Source organism: Mustela nivalis (genome assembly GCF_964662115.1).
Source record: "Mustela nivalis genome assembly, chromosome: 1".
Classification (NCBI taxonomy): domain Eukaryota; kingdom Metazoa; phylum Chordata; class Mammalia; order Carnivora; family Mustelidae; genus Mustela; species Mustela nivalis.
Genome location: NC_139020.1, coordinates 190,415,744 through 190,438,079, shown reverse-complemented (window position 1 = coordinate 190,438,079; position 22,336 = coordinate 190,415,744). Strand labels below are relative to the sequence as shown.

At 34.4% G+C, this 22,336-nt stretch overlaps 1 protein-coding gene across 47 annotated transcripts in view; it reads left to right on the top strand.

Annotated features, from left to right (window-relative positions):
* The window catches only part of SLMAP (sarcolemma associated protein), a 140,714-nt gene that overhangs the window by 87,254 nt on the left and 31,124 nt on the right, over positions 1-22,336 (top strand). For 5 of the 47 annotated variants that reach the window (XM_082738799.1, XM_082738815.1, XM_082738770.1 and 2 more), the window contains exons 12-15: positions 76-126; positions 623-673; positions 5,228-5,290; positions 19,464-19,523. In XM_082738799.1, coding sequence (XP_082594925.1) covers positions 76-126; positions 623-673; positions 5,228-5,290; positions 19,464-19,523 — 225 coding nt within the window. Of the gene's footprint in view, positions 1-75; positions 127-622; positions 674-5,227; positions 5,291-19,463; positions 19,578-22,336 lie in introns of all 47 variants that reach the window. The other 42 variants (XM_082738780.1, XM_082738782.1, XM_082738785.1 and 39 more) reach the window with 12 other exon arrangements.

Here is a 22,336-nt window from a genome sequence, read left to right as displayed (position 1 = left end):
AATCCAGAAGTTGATTTTATTTTATTTTTTTTCTTTTATCTGTGAAATATCTTTTTCTTGGACTTTTATTTACAGTACGGTTAGAACATCTTCAGGAGAAAACTCTTAAAGAATGCAGCAGTTTAGGTAGGTGTGTCACCCAGTTTCTTACTTAAAGCTGAATTTTATCATTGAAGTTTTGATGTTTACTTTCTCATGGGTTACTTATTTTAAGAGGGTATTTCATGTTTTAGGTATAACGTATCTCCAGTCTTTCAGAAAATTTCCTTAAAAATATGCTTGATTACCACCAGTGGGCACCATTGTTTAGTCTTTGAGATAAATGAAATTTCTGCATCTGAGACACTCTACTTAGAGATATTTAAATAAGAAAATACATGCACAGCAGGACCCTTTTTTTTTTTTTTTTTTTTGAGGTTCATTGGTAAGCAACTGGACAGTTGTAGCTTTTTCTCTAGGTCAATAGAACATGGCCCGTTGAACCCTTCTTGTAAAAACAAATTTAAAGTGTGCTTTACTGTGTTAATGTAAGTAGGAATACAAAATGCCATGGTTACAGTTGAGACCAGTTTTAAAGTAATGCTTTCTTTGATAAGGCAATGATACACTGTCTTAATCCTAGGGATACAAGTTGATGACTTCTTACCTAAAATAAATGGGAGCACAGAAAAAGGTAGTGTAAAAAACTTAAATGTTTTTCTTTCATGATATCCTTTTACTATTTAAGCAGGATAGAGAGATCAGTGTTTTAAGGTTTTAAGTGTTTGGAACGAAAAGCATGCAGTTCATAGACCATTGAGTCCCAGCATTAAAAAAAGCTTCCCTTTATTTTGTAATTCTTAATGCTATGATTTTTGGTTAGATATCCCTTGTTATATGGAAATTTTAATTATTCAAATAACAAAAGTGACAAAGTTCAACTTTCTTTCATCAAGTACTATTTCCTGAGGATACTGGGCTTCCATTTTTAATGTTTGTGCCCTGCCCCATACCTGGCCAAGAGCTTATTTAACAGTTTATCCATTGAGCTCTTAGATATGTCATAGAAACTGCTTTCTTTATACTGTATATCTGTTTCTTTAATCAGAAAAAACAGAGTCAGTCATTTCTGCTATCTGAAAAATCATTTATTAGTTAATGATTAGTTTACTCCAACCCTTCTTTCTAGATAGCTTGCATTATCTCTTGCCAAAAATGTATGGCTGCTCTTGGTTTTTCTGTTACTGCATGAGGTACTTTTTACCATATGGCTTGTACATTCTTTCATTAGAGAAGATTCCCATTCATCCTTCTCCATTTCCACCCATCCAGCTTTAACTGAGCACCAGCTATGTGCCAGATCCTGAGTTAGATGCTTGAAGCACAGAATGAATAAAATTACTTTCCACATTTATAAAACTATGTACCTCTCATCTTAAGTTTTTATATAGAAGTTAGTGCAAGAGATCAAGGGTAATACTCAGAACTTACTAAATATTTAAATTTAAATATTAATATTAATAAAATATTAAATATTTTTTTCATGTGTCAGGGGATATTTTTGAAGTCCTTGGGGCACAGCCAACTCTGATAAATTTAGGAGGTACTTTTGTTTTTGTTTTTGTTTTTGTGTGGTTGGCTTTTAATCAGGAACCAGCACAATAGGCTCAAGTTATCATGTATATATGAGCTGTAAGCTCAAGATCTAATATTACATATATTCTATAACAAATCTTAAAACTCTAAATTAAAAGTTATTGCCATTAATCAGTCATTTGACTATTCTGTATGTGTTTTATAAAATACATCTACATTTTAGAATTCCAGTTTGAGTTTCAATTTGAGAATTTTTTAAAGGTATAGTTTATATTCATTACTGATAGCACTAATTTCTCTATTAATTATATTTAACAAATATATATAAAATAAATTAATCCTCACCTTCTAAAAGCTTATCACTGTTAAATGAATTTTTATTTTTTGTTGTCATTATTTGCTTTTATTTTTTCCTCTTTTTGGCATGAATACTTTTTAGTCCAATTCATCACTATTTTGACTTAAATGTTATTTATTAATAATGTTAGTGTTAACTTAGGCTGGGAACATACTCTTTCTTCAGTTAAGAGAATCCCTTTATATACAGTAAATCATCTTTATACTATTTTAGAGTTGTCAGATTACTGCTTAAAATTTTTTGCTGAGATGAGGCTAGTTATAGACAACTCCTGATTTAAGACAATATCATGAATATACAGTAAATCATCTTTTATATACAGTAAATCATCTTTATACTATTTTAGAGTTGTCAGATTACTACTTAAAATTTTTTGCTGAGATGAGGCTAGTTATAGACAACTCCTGATTTAAGACAATATCATGAATAAGATATTTTGGATACTTTAGGGTACTTCTTACCATCATTGTTTTTTAGTGGTGATAAATTGAGTGGTGTGAGAGTGACCTACAAAGTATCCTTAATGAAATGGAATAGTAAAATATCTTGATATGCACAAAAGTATCATTATACCAGATTTAATACAGAGTGGATTTTGGAATGAGTCTGTTCTGAGTCATTTGTTATTACAAACCAATTATCAAGCATTCCAGTATTACCAAAGTCCATAACGACAATATGCTATCAGATATGACTTTATCTAAAATTGCTCTTTAAATAGTAGAGCAAGAACCAAGTATAGTTTTAAGAGAATGTTTTAAAAATATCTGGGGATGTTAAAATTAATGCCATTCTCTAGTAAACTCTGTCTTTTGAAATTACTTAAATCTAAAGTAGCTGCTATAAGCACAAGTTTTATACTATAAATTTTTTGTATCTTATCTGGTAAGCATAATTCAAATATATCTTAGTATAGAAAAGCACTGTCTAATAGAAATATTATGAGAACCACATACATAATTTAAAAATTTCTGATAACCACATTAAAAATATAAAAAGAAACAGGTAAAGTGTTGCTAATGTATTTTAATAATGTTTAATAACATTTACTTTAACTCACTATATCAAAAATATTTCAACATGTAATCAGTATTAAAATATTATAAATGAAGTATTTCACATTTTTTCCTTGGTAAATCTTTGAAACCAGCATATATTTATTTTACACTTACAACATATCTCAATTCAAACTAGCCATTTTTTCAGGGCTCAGTCCACATGTGTATTGAGCATGTGCATTGGACAGCACAGGTAGTATAGAAAATAAAAATTTATAGAAAACTCATGTATAAATAAAACACATTTTAAGTATCACAGCTCTCTCTTTTGTTTCTGTATCTGTCTTTTCTTTATATTTCTGCAGCCCTGTTTGGGATCTTAGACATGCCTCCCCCCCTCCCCCAGGCTCATGTATCTGATTCTTTTTGCATTATCAGTAATATCTTTTATAGTTTTGGCAAAGTGAATTCCTAAGGGGCTGAATTCAAGTAATGAAGTATTTAAAAGTGTCATCATCCAAATCTTTTACATATACTATCTGAAAGACTTTTCTCTCATATCTTAGAAAAATGCCTTTGTAGAAGTCATACAAATATATTTTATATTAATCTTGCATTTTATCTAAACTAGTATGATAAATATTTTAATCTAGAGTCTAGATATTAAAATCAGAGTACATAAAAGGGTGATTAGTGGCTTAGTGAGTAATAGGGGATGTACTGCCTTAAATGTTATCTAAAGTCCTGTGATGATAGTCAGAATTTTCTCAAAAAAGTTCTGATAAGTCCTTTAGGTTAAAATTTGGTTTCAGATGAGTTTTCTTACTTGAGCATGATGTTGTATAGTTGGAGTTCTGAAAATGTTATCATAGCTTAGTTAGGATTTATGTCAAACAACTTTTGATCATGTTGATTACCATTTAACTGAGGACTCCTGCTTTGGATTTCTTGGCTCCAATGAGCAAATGCTATTTATTAGATTTTTTTTCAAATTTCTGTTACAGCTAGCCTTTTTTTTTTTTTTTTCTTTTTTGGGGGCTATATTGTATCTCTATGTAGTGTAACTATATAACTGTACAATTATATACAACTATACACACACATATCATATATAAATGATATATATGTATATATAACTCTTGACTGGAGGCTCTGTACACCATGTAAATAGGTAAAGGAGAGTGACAGATTTCAGTAGGAGAAGGAGGTGGCATTAGTAAGGATGTCAAGAGAAGTTGTAATGTGATCAGAGTAGGAGATGCCTCCCTGCCTCTCAAGCAAAGTTGAGATGATGAGCAGGTGGTTGGTTGGTTGAAATGAGAAAAGAAAAGAGGTTTTCACAGTCTGAGTGGTACTAACTCGTGTCCTCTTTGACAGCTGTTAGTGCTTGCGTACCTTCCAGATAGTCATCATACTGGGGTATATTTTTAACACTTGAACTTCCACAGTCTCCTTAGAAGTTTTGAAAGATCCAGAGATAAAATTGAAGGATGTTATCCAGATTCAGAAGCTAACTCTTAGAATCAATATAAGTAAAGATTATTGTAAGAAAAGGGTTGATACTTTTCTTAAACTCCTGTTAGGTTCTGGTTCTCTCAACTCATTAAAACAAAACAAATTCTGTTTGACCTGAGCAAAACCATTTAACAGGCTCTTATTTTAAAATGTATAGGCATTGACTTTAGTCATTTGGGTAGAGATAAACAATGTAATATTTTGAGAGTATATAAAGGACAGATTAAATAACTCAGAGGGAAAGGTTGTCTGTGAAATAAAAGTCTGAATATTGAAATGTTGCATCAGTGTCTTAAAAATTTTAAGGCATTATTTTATGGTATTCTTAAAATATTTATCTTTTGCCTCTTAACTAAGAATAGCTTTGAAGAGGGACTGTTAGAAAACAGTTACTTGAAAATTCAGTAAGAACAAATAATAAAATTTCAAAATTATTTACAGGTTTTTATTAAGCACTCATGGAGAAAGGTATATTTTAAAAGTAGGAAAAGCTTTTTAAAGCAATTTATCTATGGTTTTCTTGATCTCTTTGGATAGAAACTGTACCTTTAAAAGCCAACTATTCAGGGTACAAGTCAATGATTATATAGTTATAATTTTCAGTCATTTAGTTTTATTTAACTCCAAAGTATCTCTGCTGTTAATATTAAAAATATATTAAACTTTCATGAATCTTATTCAGAGTCACTCATGTTAATACATTTCCGTTTTCCTACGTTTGCTGTTGGTTTTCAAGAACAGCAACAAACTATATCCTTAAAGGTGTTTCTTTCTTTATTAGAGCACTTGCTTTCAAAGAGTGGCGGGGACTGCACTTTTATTCATCAATTCATAGAATGCCAGAGTGAGTACAGAGTATTTTTCACATTGATTTTAATGCAGTCAGGGGCAGAAATTGAAAAATGAGAGGAAAAATTAAGATCTCAATGTGTTTGTTATCGAAGAAGTGCACAGAGGGCCATCTTCAGACAGCAGCAGTACTTTTTACATTGTTTTGGCTTCTCTCTTTTGAGAATATTATTTTTGTGGCATTTGCCTTCAAAGAGATTTCATATTGCCCACAAAAAAAAAAAAAAAAAAAGAGGAAGTTTCAGTTTTTACCCAAAAAAATTATTGTTGATCAGGGAATAAAATGGAATGTCAAGCACCTAAACTTTATGTGTGGACACTTAAGAGGTAGTATTAACATTAGCCTGTTTTATTTAAGTTGTAGTTCTATCATAGGTTTGCATTTGAAGTTTTTAAATAAATTTCCTAAATGATTAAATAAAGCCATGAAACAGTGATTTTGTTTGGGCACTCAGAGCTGAAGATGGCCCTTAAGATAGCAGGACCTTTCTAGCAGAGGAGTAGCAATAGATTGTCCTACAGTCTGACATCAACCGCCCACCCTTGGGAAGGCTGTCTTTACTAATAGAGATGGATAGGTTGGCTTTTGAGGCGATTTGGACCTCTGCTGAATTCTGAGTGAAAGTTTCATGAATTCCCTCTTATTTGAAAATGACATGGCTGCTTAACTCCTGAGGTTGTGATGTTCTTTTCATCTTAGTGATAATTAAAGATCACTATGTGTAATAAAGATTTATTGATGACATCTATCCTTTTCCCTACCAGATATAAAATATACTTTCGAGCGTTTTCCTCTTCCTGTTCGCTCTGTTTTTGAATTGAATGACTTCCTGTGTTTTTATGCTCATGAGCTCATCTTGTGGATGTGCAAACGTATATGGTTCTCTCTCCTCTTCACACACACAGTCTCAGGAGCACTTGAGCTTTGTAAGGGTCACACCTGGTAATTATAGCAGACAAAATCAGTGGATCAGATGTTATACTCCTCGGAAATGCCTTAAGGAAACCTGGAATTTCATTTAATAGTTTTAGAAGAGCTTCTGTTTTGTCCATTTTAGAGATTATGATGTTGAATGTTAGTTTAATACTATTTTGAAGGAAATACTTTAATAATTATTTAATAAATAAAAGTATATATTTTGAGGGAAATTATTTAATAGCATATTTCTTTGTCCTTTAAAACTTTTCCATAACGCAAAGATTAGTCCGTGTTTTTGTTATCTTCTGATCATGAAATTTCACTTTTATGGGACATTGGCACAGGGATTGGGGGCAAAATAATTGGTATCCACTGAAACCAACTAAAGGCAGAATATAGTCTAAAATACAAATCTTTAGAAGGATTTTGTACTTGTTTTATTGCATATGACCATTTTTTGATAAGTTAGTTTTATTTTAAATTTTTGTTATTTGTATTTTGAGCCCAAAGAAATAAAAACAGAGAACTATAAAAAAAAAAAGACTTACTAAGTTACAATTTGCAAAAATCTTTGAAAATATTATTGTAAAATATTTAGCCGTAGTTGTAATACAGAATGATGTTTGTCTTACATTAAGAAAAAAATATTTGGGGGTGCTTGGGTGGATCAGTCATTAAAGACTGACTTGTCGGCTCAGGTCATGATCCCACAGTCCTGGGATCAAGTCCCACATTGGGCTCCCTGCTCAGCAGGGAGCCTGCTTCTCCTTTCCCATTCCCCCTGCTTCTTCCCTCTCCTGCTGTGTCTCTCTCTGCCAAAAAAATAAATAAAGTCTTAAAAAAGAAAAAGAAAAGATATTTGGAGGGTCTCCTGGGTGACTCAGTCAGTTAAGCATATACCTTAAGCTCAGGTCATAATCCCAGGGTCATGGGATCGAGCCCCACACTGGGCTCCCTGCTTGTCAGGGAGCCTGCTTCTCCCTCTCTCTCTGCCTGCTGCTCCCACTGCTTGTGCTTGCTCTCCCTTGCTCACTCTCTCTGTCAGACAAATAAATAAAATCTTTAAGAAAAAGGTGTTTGGAGATTTTTATTGTGTCATAGGAGAGGCAAATGGACCAGTAAACATTTAGATATACAGCAGAAGTTATGTAAATTACAGCAAGCCTTTCAATGGGGATATTAGCTAATAAAATTATAAGAACTATGTAATAGCATAGGGAAAATGTTAAATGTGGCACAGAGGGGAAAATGATAATATAAAATCCTTTTCATATGGACAGAGAGTGAACCAAAGAACAAAAAAATAAAATACAAGTATTCCTAGATGTCTGAATCCATTGGGTCCCAAAGTGCACACAGAGGAAGTTTGGACTGTAAGTTCTCATAGCTAGGAATATAGTCCATTACCTGAATCTGTTCAGTTCCTGAGGTTTGATAACCAGTAGCAAGGGTTTGATAAGGCTCTATCTCAGAAATTTCCAAATATGTTGGCTTCTTAAATTTGGATAGTCAGGGTTGCATACTAAGAGTTAACTCCGGTTTGATTTGTCAGAAAGGATGTTTTCATTACTTTGTAACAAGCTGCCAGTATAGAAATTGTTTTGTTTAATAAGTATTATGGCAAGTAAGGCAAATTCAGCAAAAACCTTTCTCAAGTGAACTTTTGAAAAATTTTGGATTATTTTTTTATAATCTCACACAAACTTTTTTGCCATTCATTGATAGCCATCTTGAGTTGATTTATGATTTTTTTTTTTAAAGATTTTATTTATTTATTTGACAGACAGAAATCACAAGTAGATGGAGAGGCAGGCAGAGAGAGAGAGAGGGAAGCAGGCTCCCTGCTGAGCAGAGAGCCCGATGCGGGACTCAATCCCAGGACCCTGAGATCATGACCTGAGCCGAAGGCAGCGGCTTAACCCACTGAGCCACCCAGGCGCCCCTGATTTATGATTTTGAACATGAAGTTTATACTCAGTGAGAAGTGACACTTCATATTCTTATTATCAGTCTCTATTTTTTTTTCAAGATTTTTTTATTTTTAATTAATTTCTACACCCAATATGAGGCTCAAACTTAAAACCCTGAGATCAAGAGCTGCATGGTCTACCAACTGAGCCAGCTAGGTGCCCCTTATTTCCAGTCTTTTAAAAAGCACATGTTAAGTACCTAGATTTCATTATTTTACCATGCTTGTTATATAATCCAATTCACCTTGTGTTTTAAAAATTAGAAAGCAGGGGTGCCTGGATAACTCAGACGATTAAGCGGCCAGTTCTTGATTTCAGCTCAGGTCATGATTGCAGGGCTATGAGATTGAGCCCCATGTTGTGCTCTGTGCTGGGGTGTGGAGTCTGCATCAGATTCTCTCTGTCCCTCTTTCTCTGCCCCTCCCCCTCCCCTCCCTCTCCCTCTCCCTCCCTCTCTCTCTCTCTCTCTCTGGAAAAGAAAAAAAAAAAACAACAATTCACTTACATAGGATTCATCATGTCTATTTTTAATATATTAACAGATTTTTTTTCCAGTTTGCATATGTGAATCCATAAGAGAACGATTTAGTTGTTGGCTATCTCCATTTATAAGGTGATTTTGACGAAATTAAATGAGTTGGAACACATTTCAATTTGTTTTCCTTTTATGGTAAAAGAAACTGTGTTTCTTTTTAATTCTCTTTTAGGAGAAAAGCTTTTAATCCTGGCAGAGAGATTGGATTTTAACAGTTTTAAATATAACCTTTTGCATAATTCCAGGGCTGTGAAGTAAATTTTCTGTGTAAAAATATACCACATGAAATTTAGAATTAACAAGTAACTTTAATAAAATTTGCTAAAAAGCTCTAGCAATATTTTCTCTTTGGGGATTTGGGCATGAAATTTGATTTAAGCAGAAGTCCACAATCCATGTTCCCTGCAAATTGCAGTTACTCAAGGTTTACCATGTAAACTTAACAAATACCTTGAGACTGTTGTATTCTGCTAAAGATGCTTTTTGAATTAACAAATTGTGGACCTCTAAATCTGTTTCACAAGTATCCTGTGAACTCTGTCACTTGATTAATTTATATGCTGAGTGCAAAGATAAATGGTAAAAGGTGGAGAATCTCAGAACTTAGAGATTCACTTCATGGGCAGAGTGAAAGACTCCCTTCACGGGACTGCTGCCTACACTTTTAATTCCTTTTGCCACTGTTTGGTGAGGGCAGAAGCATCACAGTCCGGTACCAAAGAAACTTTCTTCTGAGGTGTGCTTTGTACAAACAAACTGTCTCCACCCCAGAAGCCATCTTCCTTTTGATGATTAAGTTAACAAGTGCCCTGAAATAAACTTCATGTCTTTGTAATCTTAATCCATGGTTACTAGGAGACTTACTGGTTTTTATTATTAGGCAAAAATCTAATTCTCTTAATATAATAAATATGCTATTTCTTTTTCCTGATTTAAAAAAAAAAAAAATTCTCTTCCCACCTCAAACTCCCCTTTTGAAATTACAGTCATTATATGTATGTTTGTCTTATTCCCTCTTTTCTTTTAAGGCCTTGCTCACATAAAAATTGCCTTATTTAGAGTAATGCATTGAATCAGTGTTGCTTTGTGACTATTTACTTTTCATCACCCTATGAGATCAACCTCTGAACAATCTCAGGAATAAGCCTAAACAGATTTTTAAATTTTCATTTTTTAAACTTTTATTTCTCTAAACCAGAACAGTTTATTTATGACAAAGAATAGAAGGCAGTTCCCTGCTCTTATGTCCCCATTATAGGAAAATGCTTTTTTTTTTTTTTTTTAAGATTTTATTTATTTTTTTGACAGAGAGAGAAAGAGCAGAAGTAGACAAAGCAACAGGGAGAAGGAAAAGCAAGGCTCCCCACTAAGCAGAGAACCTGATGCAGGGCTCAGTCCCTGGACCCTGGGGATCAGACCTGAGCTGAGGGTAGACACTTAACCAACTGAGCCACCCAGGCACCCCATAGGAAAATTCTTGAATTTAAACTAGATGTTGCTAAATTCTTTATTTCTTTGTATTCAGAGTGATTGTCCAATCTAGGACCTATGGGAGGATTTTTGTTCTGTGTGTGCTTATGCCAATCATTTTCCCAGTTGGCTAACTTCCCAGCATTTCTTTTTTTTAAGATTTTATTTATTTATTTGACAGAAAGAAATCACAAGTAGATGGAGAGGCAGGCAGAGAGAGAGAGAGGGAAGCAGGCTCCCCACCGAGCAAAGAGCCCGATGCGGGACTCGATCCCAGGACCCCGAGATCATGACCTAAGCCGAAGGCAGCGGCCTAACCCACTGAGCCACCCAGGCACCCCAACTTCCCAGCATTTCTACCAGGTTTTCTCCCAGTATAAGTGCATGGAAGATAGTCTTAAATTTATGCCAACAGTGGTTTTGGGGGTTTTTTGTTTTGTTTTGTTTTTAAAAGATTTTTATTTATTTATTTATTTGACAGACAGAGATTACAAGTAGGCAGAGAGGCAGGCAGAGAGAGAGATGGGAAGCAGACTCCCTGGTGAGCAGAAAGCCCAACATGGGGCTCAATCCCAGGACCCTTGGATCACAACCTGAGCCGAAGGCAGAGGCTTTAACCCACTGAGCCACACAGGCGCCCCGCCAACAATGTTTTGACATGTAGATTGGACCTTTCTTTAAAAAAGATCTGTTTCTGTATTCTTGAAACCTGTAATTTCAGTCTGTCCTTAATTCTCAGTTGTGTTTGTAGAAATACCCCCATGCTAACCAATATGGACATTAGGGAGGGCACGTGATGTAATGAGCACTGGATATCATATAAGACTGATGAATTACTGAACTCTGCCTCTGAAACTAATATAATATAATAACTCTATATGTTAATTGATTGAAGTTAAATTAAAAAATAAAATCTGCCTGTTGCTCTAAAAAAATTCTCAATTTTTTTTCTCTTTTGTTCTTCCTTATTCTCGGGGTTTTAGAACACATAGCTTCTGAAACTTTTTATAACAAGGCAGACTATAGCACTATAATTCCTATAGCAGGAATTGCTTTAACTAATTTATTTAAATTATTGCAGAAATAAAGCCTTGTGAAAGTATGTATTATTAAAGTAAGGCCTCCCCTGTGAGGTTCTAAAGTTCTTTTTCTACTTTGTTAACTGCTACTTTGTGAAGGAAGTAAATGGTTTGCTTGATGTTGAATGCTGATTGTTCATTTTTACTTTGATTGTATTTGATGTTAATTCTAATCTCAGTTTCTTTGCTGTATTTCGCTTTAATGACCTTTTGGGTGACTATAGCTCATTTTTATCTATGATGTTTAGAATTGGATCAGAGGATCCTTGATATAAATTCTCGTATGGTCCCTCACTGGCAGCGGGACTCTGCACAGTATAACTTCTTTAAACCTCATTTGTAGAATGGGATGGTAGTACCTACTTCATAGGATTATTGTGAGCATTAAATGAGTTAATATTTACTAAGCACTCTGAATAATGCCTGCAATTACTCAGAAAAATACATGCTCATGAGTAGGTCCAAAAGTTATAGTGGGAAGTTAGAAAGGGTGTTAGTAGGAGCTTTCTTGCTTAAGTAACTTGTTTTCTCCCCTTTTTAGCTCTAGTCACAAGGCAGTAAAAGCTGACTGAGAGAGGTTTATCATTCTTGTTAAAGTAATATATTCATGACATTCTAAAGATTGTTTAACTTTTTAATTACTAGTACACAGGCCATTTAGAAAATTTGTTCCCCAGCACATAATTTTGATGCCCAAGTGATAACATTATTTTTGTAATGAAACCTAACTTTGAGACTTTAAAGATGTTTTCCAGTTTGGCTGTTACAAATAACACATTATGTAGTTCTTTTATATTCATCTGCTCTTCTCTTCTGTCAGTTAAGACCCCTATGCAGCTGACATAAGTATCTGGTAGTGCTGTTTGAGTTTATGTTCTGCTTTCAACTGGTTGTAGCTGTCATGTGAGGAAAGTAACTCTGTAGCATAAAGAATTAAATCCAGTATAGGTATACCTGTGCTGCTTCTACTTCTTTTGAATGCATTGTTTTTTATTTTTATTTTGTGCCATGTAGTAATATAATTAGTACATAATTTATTTTTATCATCCAAGAAATAAATTTGGTTCTGTTCTATTTGTTCTTTGACCACATTTGGCAGTTTCTGCAACTCTATCAAATGTTTTCTGACTAAACTAAATGTTTAGGTGATGGTTCTCCAATGTCAAACTTACTGTGCCCATCAGTTCTACCCCTTGGGAGGTTCCCTATAGAAATGCCTATGCATAACGTATGCAAATGCAAGAATGTTCACGGCAGCATTATTCACAGCTCAAAACTGGAAATAACCCAAAAGTCCTTTAGTAGGCAAATGGAGAAATACACACTGAGGCATATTCGATAAAAGAAGCCTGACGCAAAAGAATACTCACTGTAATATTCCACTTGTGTGAAGTTCAAAACCCTTACAATTATATTATTTACTCATGCACATTTGGGTAGTGTGACTATAAAGAAATGCAAGTAATTAAATACCATGAAGTCAAGATGGTAGTTACCTTTATGGGGTTTTGATTGGAAAGGGAATTGTGGGAAGCTTTAGGGGGTTGTGATTAGGTTCTGTTTCTTGATTTGAGATGTAGCCATATAATAGCCTGTACCTTTGTGTTTTGTGTCCCTTTCTGTTTATTATTTTTCACAATAAATAAGTATGCTTTAGGGCCCCTGGGTGGCTCAGTCAATTAAGTGTCTGCCCTCAGCTGGGGTGGTAATCTCAGGGTCTTGGGAGTGAGCCCTGCATCACGCTCCCTGCTCTGCCTCCCCTCACGCTGTGCATGTGCACTTTCTCTCTCCCTCTCTAATAAATGAATAAAATTTTTTCTAAGGTATGGTTTTAAAATACAAAATGAACAATTATCTCTCTAGAATATCCCTCAAAAAGGGAGTTTTTAAAAAGAAAGAAAATCCTTTATTTTATCTTTCAGTTGTACAAAGTCAAATGGTTCTTTGAAGACCTGCATTTATGATTACACAGAGGTTCTCTTCTGAGTCACAGAATAGCCTCTGACTTTTAGTGCTCCCAAAGAATTGAGGTGTCTACTCCAAGTTGAGAACCAGTGGTTAGAAACTTTTTTTTAAGAAGACTCCATGCCTAGCGTGGACCTCAGTGTGGGACTCAAACCTACAACCCTGAGCTCAAGTCCTGAGCTGAGATCAAAAGTTGGGTACCTAACTGACTGAGCCACCCAGGTCCCCCAGAAATGTTTTTTTAAGTGTTCTTTTCCTCAATTACTTATTTTTTTTTAATTTTTAAAGATTTTATTTATTTGAGGGAGAGAGAGAGAGCATGAGTCTCCCACTCAGAGTCTCCCACTCCTCAGGCAGAGGGAGGGGAGAAGTAGACTCACCACTAAGCAAGGAGCCTGACACAGGGCTGGGTCCCAGGACCCTGAGATTCTGACCGAAAGCAGATGCTTAATTGACTGAGCTACCCAGGTGCCCCTTTTCCTCAATTACTTAATTACAGGCCACTAGATTTAAGAATGTAACCTTAAATAATAATAATAATAATTTCAATAGTGATGATAGCAGCAGGTAATTATTATTTAGCACTTTGATATTAGTCCTGTGCAAAAACATTTTGCATATTTAATTCTTAGCTTTTTAGAATGAGGAAAACATTCAAGTAATTTTTCCAAATTTGACCCTTTTAAAAATAGATGTTTAATTCATTCATTCCACAAATATTTATTAAGCATCAATATTGTGTTTACCAGGCCTTTTTATAGCTGTGGAGGTAACAGAAATGAACAAGACAAGGAAAGCTCTGCCTTCATGGAGTTCACGTTCTTTGGAGGAAACAAAAACTAATGAACTAATAACATGTCAGGTAGTAATAAGTCCACTGAAGAAAAATAAAAGAATGTAAGACCATAGGTAGCTAAAAGGTAGCATGTGGGATTTGAACTGATTTGGAGCTAAGCTGAGTGAGGTGTACATGTGTCTTGGGAAGGAGTGTGTGAGATAGAAACTATGAAAACAGGAACTGGTCTCAAATTGGAGTTCTTTTTTTTTTTTCTTTTTTTTTTTAAATGACAGGCCAGATAGTAAGTATTTTAGGCTTTGCAGGCTGTAAAGTCTCTGTTGCAACTACTAAACTCTGCCATTGCAGAGGAAAGCGACTATGACAATATGTACTTATGGACCTAGCTATGTTCCTATAAAACCTTGTTTACCCATCAGGGAGCATGCTGCATGTGGCACTATGGCACTGAAGATGACTGACCCCTGGGCTAGATCATGTAGACTTTACAGGTCATGGTAGGGGACTTCAGCTTTTGTTCCAAGGGTAAGCATTTTGAGCTGTAAGTTACTCCTAAGGTGTGTTTAGAATTTTTTAAACAAGGTGATGCTTAGCTCTTCAGCATACTAGATAAAGATTGTAATGGCTTTCAAAGTCTGCATTTATATTATTATTTGCTATATTCATGAACAACATTTGTGGAACCTGTTTTATGTGCCAGAATTGTGTTGGGAATTAAATTGTGTTGGGAATTAAAGTGGACGCTTAAATCTAGCTTGCACTAGACTAAATTCTTTATTTATCACGTTTATCTTGGTAATAATCCTTGATAGATGAGGAGTACCTAGTATTGTACCTCGTACAGAGTAAATATTTGAAGGAATGAGTATATCCATCAAAGAGTTCATAGTATGTTGGGAAAGGTAGACAAAAAAAGATAGCTGCAGTATAGCTTGTTAGAGATAGGAATGATAGACTGTGGACAAGGAGAGATACCAAATCCATCCAAGACAAAGGAAGAGAAGTTCCATATTACACATGGTGAAATGAAGTTCCTGAGGGATTTCTGGATGAAGATGTTTGGGAAGTAGTTAGACAAGTAATTAATACTATCTAAAATGAATTTTTGTTGTTGGTGACAGAGATATTGAAGATTAATGCTTTTTTCTTCTTGGTAGAACTATAAAAATTTTGTGTTCCACTATATACAGACAATGCTGCATTGAAAATCTTTGTACAGTTGTCTCTTTCCTGAGTAATACACGGAGTAGGGACGATGGGTCAGAGGACATGTGCTTTCAGCATTTGGATAAATTCTGTCAATACTGCCCTTTAAAAAAAGATGATACCAGTTTACACTCAACACCAGAAGGACACAAGATTACTCACTCACCCCTCCAGGTACTGAATGTTTGCCAAACTGATGAGTGAATAATGCCATGGCATTGTTTCAGTGGGTAATCCACAAATTTCACATTTACTGGACATTTTCTTTTCTTGGCCTGTCAATTCAGTGTTGTTATTCTTTGCCCCTTTTCGTCTGTGTTGTTTGACTTTTTCTTACTCATTTTTGGAGGGCCTGACATCTTTGCCATCCCCATACTCCCTTTCCTTCTTCTGTGCTTTATTTTTCTTCATAACCTCCATCTGACGTACTACTTGTTTATTTATCATCTCTCCCTCCTCACCTCCATTAGAATGTAAGAACCAATAGGGCAGGAATTTTGTCATTTGTTCATTCTAATGTTTTTAGCACCTAGGAGAGTATCTGGCACATAGTAGTACCCCCTAATTAATTGTTCAATGAATGAATGAATAATAACCTTTTATGTGTTCTTTATTTTTCAAATATTTTCTCCGTATCTGTCATTGGCCCTTTACCTGTATTTATAGCGAGTTTGATCAGAAAATTTTAATTTCTTTGAGGTCAAATCTATTTGTCCTTTCACATATGGCTTTTGTGGTCTGTATTATACCTAAGGCCTTTTTTAAAAAATACCTTTTGATGCCCTCCCCTCAATTCTCTCACCCCACGCCTCCTGCCTGTGGCAACTACCAGTCTGTTCTCTGTATGTATGAGTTTGTTGTTTTTTAATTCCACATGTAAGTGGGATCATATAGTATTTGTCTTTCTCTTTTTTTTCACTTAGTATAATACCCTCAGGGTCCATCCATGTTGTCCCAAACGGCAAGATTTCATTCTTTTTTATTGCTGGTTAATATATATAATTCCTCTATCCATTCATGTATCATTGGACACCTAGGTTGTTTCCAGATCTTGGCTGCTGTAAATAATGCTGCAGTGAACATGGGGGTGCATATATCTTTTTTGAGTTGGTGTTAGAAGAGGAAGTAGAGGAAATGTTCCAGAAAATACAACACAAAAGTCAAGAGTTGGCTTCAGGTTTTATTTAAGAAAAAAAGGGGAGGAAATTTAAGAAAATTAAGGAATTGATCCTGGAGATCTAACATCTGAATAATAAGATTTCCAGAGTATGGGAAGGGAGAGAGGGGGAAAAGAGGAGGAATGAAAAAGAGAAGAATTTATCAGTGAAACAGAAGATAATTCCCCAGAATTGAAGATAATGAGCTTCTAAACTGAAAGGATACACTGAACATGCAACAGTATATTTTAGAATACACACACTAAGCCAGACACAGTAATTCACATATTGTGTGATGTTGTATATATATAGGAAATATCCAAAATAGGAAATCACAGAAAGAAAGCGGACAAGTGATGGCTGGGGCTTGGGAAGGGAGGATGGGAAGTAAATTCTTAATGAGCATGAGGTTTCCTTTTGGGGTGGTAAAAATGTTTTGGAACTGGATGGAGGTTGTGGTTGCATAACATTGTGAAGGTACTAAGTGCCACTGAATTGTTCTCTTTAAAATGATTATTTTCTGTTATATGAATTTCACCTCAAAGAAAGAAAGAAAGAAAGAAAGAAACAAACAAACCATGTTCTGAATATATGAAATTTAGAAACACCAGGGGTAAAGACAAGATTCTGAAAATTGCCAAAGAGAAACAAAGGATCTCATACTCTATTAGTCATAATAAACTAAATTATAATATAGCAATAAATAAAATTCTGAAATCTAAATGGCGTAATTAAAGAAATATTTTTTTGCACTCATGCTACATGTCCATGGTAAAGGAGAGAACACTGTTCCGTATTGTTATTCAGAGCTTTAAGTTCATGGAGCCTTTACCATCTTAAGATAAAGAATTATGCCATCTCAGCACATGGTTTCTAGAATGGGGGGAGGATAGAAGTATAGAAAACTACTACTCTTTCTTAAATGCCTTGGCCCTGGCTAGAACCAGTTATGTGGACTGTCCTTACTGCTAGGGTGTTTGGAACCTGCAGTCCCCCAGGTGCCCAGAAAGGACAAGCACAACAGGCTTTGCTGAGCACAAGAGCTATCTACCATGCATACTGAGGAACAGGACTCAACATCATTTGAAACTGGAAGACAGTGGGAAAATGCTTCAAAATTTTGAAGGAAAATTATTTCCTATAGAATTGTGTATCTAGTCAAACCGTCAGTCAAAGGTGAGAGTAGAACACTAACATTTTCAGAGGAACAAAGAGAAAGTCAAAGGAGTCAAAGTCAAAGTCAACATTCTGTCATCTCCCTTTCAGGAGACTAGCAGGATATGTTACACTAAAACAAGGAAATAAAACAGGATGAGAAACATTTAGATTCTGGGGGTATGGAATTTTGGATATAGCCCAGACTGGAACAGGAAGATTAAAGGGTTGGGGGAAGGGACAGACAGGGATATATAATATAATGGATTACCTGATACATTTGACAGTATTGAAAGTTTTTATGGTTCTGTAAGAACTTGGGCAAAAGAAAAAAAAAAAAAAAAGAACTTGGGCTGTGTTTGAGGTAGATATATAAAAAGTTAGCAAAATAAAACAAGATATTGCAAGCTCCAAAAATCACTACATGTTGTATAAGAAGGTCGAAGCAGAAAAATATAATTGGAGCATATTATGATTCAAATATAAGTAATAGTCATAATACACATACTGAGTATAGATGGACAAAATGTAACTCTCTTAGAAGGATGATAGTAAAAAAGGACTATGAGTTCTTTTTTAGTCATCAGTAAGAGATTGTCAGTAAATAGTGTCTAAAATGGAAAAGTGAAGAAATAGCAGTATTTTATTTAGAAATATAAATGGAGGGACGCCTGGGTGGCTCAGTTGGTTGGGCCGCTGCCTTCGGCTCGGGTCGTGATCCCGGCGTCCTGGGATCGAGTCCCACATCTAGCTCCTTGCTGGGCGGGAGCCTGCTTCTCCCTCTGCTCTGCCTGCCACTCTGTCTGCCTGTGCTCACTCTGACAAATAAATAAAATAAAATCTTAAAAAAAAAGAAAGAAAGAAAGAAATGGAAATGGAAATACCAGAAGAAATGGCTTGAAGTTAAAAGTTGTTTCTTTAAAAAAAAAAAATTGTTGCTTCTAGGAAGTGAATTTAAAGAATGGAGTAAAGTAGGACAGAAGATGGAAAGTACAGCTTACATTTTATATCTTGTAGGACTGCCTTTTAAAATTATCTAAATTTATTACTTTGACGTTTAAAAAAAGATTTTAAGGAGCAGGGGCAAACAGTGCCACATTCCACAAAGAGCTTATACGAAATGAAAGTTATTAAAAGGAGCTATGACCTTTGGCAGAGAGAAGGTTATAGTGATCTTGGAACAGTTTTCAGTACTTGAGTGGTGGGCATAAACCAAGCTGCACTGTCTTGAAGAGTGAAGGAATAGAGAAATGACTTCACTTACAAGAAAAGTATAAATTCAAGGAGACCAACTGACATACAGGATTAAATAGGGGGATATACAGAATAGATATCCTTCTCAATGAAATGTAGAATATGGAGATCTCAGTTTAAATAAATTATGAAGAAGCTACATTATACATTTATAGAGAATCCCCTATAAAACAAAACAGTATTTGTTTTAATATCTTTAAAAATGAATCATTTTACTGAAGCACGTCATATATGCATCTCTTCTAAATTGTATCAATGGGGAAAGTAAACTATTGGTATAACATAATTTGTATTGCTTCTTTATTTAAATAAATACTTTCTCAGAATTCCTTTATTTCAACTTCATGTCCTTGATTTAAAGAGGATTTTTGTTCTGAGTCTTTTTTTTTTTTTTTAAGGTCTAGGCTTTTTAGATAAGGTAAAAACTAATGAAAACAAAAGACAAATAGTCCCCATACCTCCAAATTTCTTCATTAATCTCATTGCTCTATTACAGTTTGAGTTTTCTTAGTTCTCCTTCCAGCTTCAGGGTTTTGTACAAGCCTAGTCATGGGAGTAATATTATCATCTTTAAATTTGGTCATGGAATGTGTTACACTGCCCCGCTCAGGGAAATGCTACTCGGTTTGGGCTTGGATAGTAACGTTTGTTTTCTTTGGCAGAGAAGCTGATCGTCGAGGGGCATCTAACCAAAGTGGTAGAAGAAACAAAGCTTTCAAAAGGTTTGTTTTCTATGGGTTTTCTGTGGGTTTTGACCACTCTTTTGGATAATGGAGGTTAGTGTACATTTCCAAGGTCATAGTATTTTAACCATCAATTTATTTCTTATAGCTCACCAGATGGCAATCCAGTAACAGTATCATATAATATGAAATAGTTGGAGTTCTGTCTTAAGAAGGATATCTTAGTTAGAAAGTTTCTTTTTAAATGGGTATATACATGTATTTTTTTAAGTGCTTTAAATTGGTTTCGTTAGGTTTTAAAAGATGTGTTTCAGTCTTTCTCACTTCTAGCATTATTTTCAGCTTTGATATTTGCTGTTTGTTATATTTGATATAAAATTTTAATTAATACAGTGTAAATCTTTTTTGAAACAACAGGTGAAAAATGCTTTTACTTCTACTTCTGTGATTGTCATACCTTTAATATTCCTTATGAAATTTAATATTTTCTTAATTTTTGGCTTATCAGTTTGATTTAAACAAAAGTGATTATGTAGCGTCTTCTTATATTTATAATGGGTAGTCTTAAAATTGTCTGAAATAGTTTATTCTATTAATTCTCTTCTGTTACAGTTGTCAGAGAAGAAAAGTGTGTTTTAAAGCATTATATTGCCAAGTCACTGTTATGCATTAGGGAAATCGGGCATATAAGTTTGGTGTGATATGCTCATTATCATTTTAGGACTTTCAGCCGAACCTACCAGTATAAAGTTGATAAGTAGATTCACAATCTTTTTGGTCAGTTAAAACAATGAGTAATAAAAGTTTGGAATACTTGATTTCAGTACATTCTGTTTTATGAAAGCAACTGGAATCATTTTGGCTTTTAAAAATATTTAAAAGGAGAATGTTATTTCAAGTATCCGGTGGCTTCCATTCTGAATTTTGTGCATGGCAGATGCCATATTTGGGGAAAGAATGCATAGAATATGCATCACTAATATTGTTCTGGCAAACAGGCATTGGGTTTCAGAGCAGTGAACTATTTTTAGTACATGTGGCAATTTATTTCATCTAATTAAAGTGAGATGAGAACAGATTTTAACATAGCTTTTACTTCACCACCCAAATACCTATTCAGATGAGTTGAATAGCCAGCACACTAAAGTGAAAGTAGAGCCTTAGGAAAAAAATCAGTCCTTTAAGAAAAATATCTTGCTACTTTAATTCTTCTATTTAATGCATTCTGAATTAAAATATGTTTGCTTGAAATTATGTGATGTCAATATTGAAAAAGATTTGTGCCATCTTTACTGATTTGCTTTTGAAACCTGGCTATAAAATATGTGTTGAAAGCTTTAAAGAGCCTGCATTTTGATCCAGCAATTCCACTTCTGGGTTTTTATATTAAGAAACAAATTGGACAAATATGCAAGGGTATTTGCTTTAATGCTTTAAAAGCAAAAAGAAGAAAACATAATGAAACATAATAAATGCCAGTAATGAAGGCATTTATTAAATAAATTACAGCAAGTAAGTCCATGCAAGTGAATAAAATACATCCTTTAAGAATGATAATACAGATCTAAGTTTTATATACCCAGAGATTTCTCTGTCAGCAATCAACATTTTACAAGCATTTCTCACAGTTAATGTACAGAGAGGTATACTAATCCTTGTAAGAAATTAGATGCCTGAGATACATTACATTTTAAATGCTTTATATGTGGCTATCAGGTACTTCTTTAGGATTTAGCTAAGTTGTTTTATTTTTTAAAAGGCTTTCCTGGATGATGTTTTTGATAGAATTTTTTTTTTTATGTAATTGAAAATAACAGTTGCTAGAGATTGCCAATTACTAGGTATTATAAGTCTTCATATTTCTTTCTCTAGCTCACCTAATGCAAAATGTAATCATAGGTTGCGTATACTTTGTTTTTAAACCCTAACTCAACTAACAGTCATTGGTATGTTTACTGAAGCCTTAGGGTAGAACTAGAAAGAATACCATGGAAAACATGGTTTCAACTCTAGGTTCCACCACTAACTAGCTAGCTATATGCCCTCGGGCAACTTATTCTTTAAACTTCAGTTCCTCATTTGTAAAGTGGAATCGACAATATTTAACTGTCGGAATTTGTAGGGATTTAATGAATGTTGCTTATAAAGCAAGAAGCAGCATTCTGGTATTTGACAAATGTTAATTCTCATGACCCTTCTTGCTTTCTTTCCAACTAATGGTTCCATTGGTGTAGGAAGTGGTCTGTGGCTAGAATGTTTGTTTTTTGCCCATCCATCATTATGTGTTCTCAGAGACCTAGTGAAAATAGTCACCTTGTTGTAAACTTTCCAGTTTTGGTATGAATGTTGGTAGCTATTGTTCTGTTTCCTTCTATATGCTATTGGTATATATCTTAGTGATTAAGTACTGCATAGAAAATCAACCAGCAAGGATTTTTTGATACAAGAAAGTTGGTTGCCACTTCATAGCTAAAGAATGGATATTTTGAAAAGAGATACTCTGTCTCTCATTTGTTTTGTCCTGTTTCATTCTTGAATAGATTTGGTTTGCCTCTATATAATAATCTATTATCAGGACATACCAATGATAGAACATGATTTGACTTGTCTTTTTACTCAAAATAGATTTGTGCCTTCAAACATCTTCTTTTTTAGAGCACTTACTATGTGCTGTACACTGTTCTCTGCAATGGGGATATAGCAGTTAACAAAACAGAAAAAAATCCCTGCTCTCATGGGACTTATATTATAGTAAGATCTTGATGGAAGATTTGGTCCCACCTATAATTTTACCTTCATGGCTAATACTCTCTATATAAAATTAAAGTTCCTTCAAAGCCAGAAGAATACTT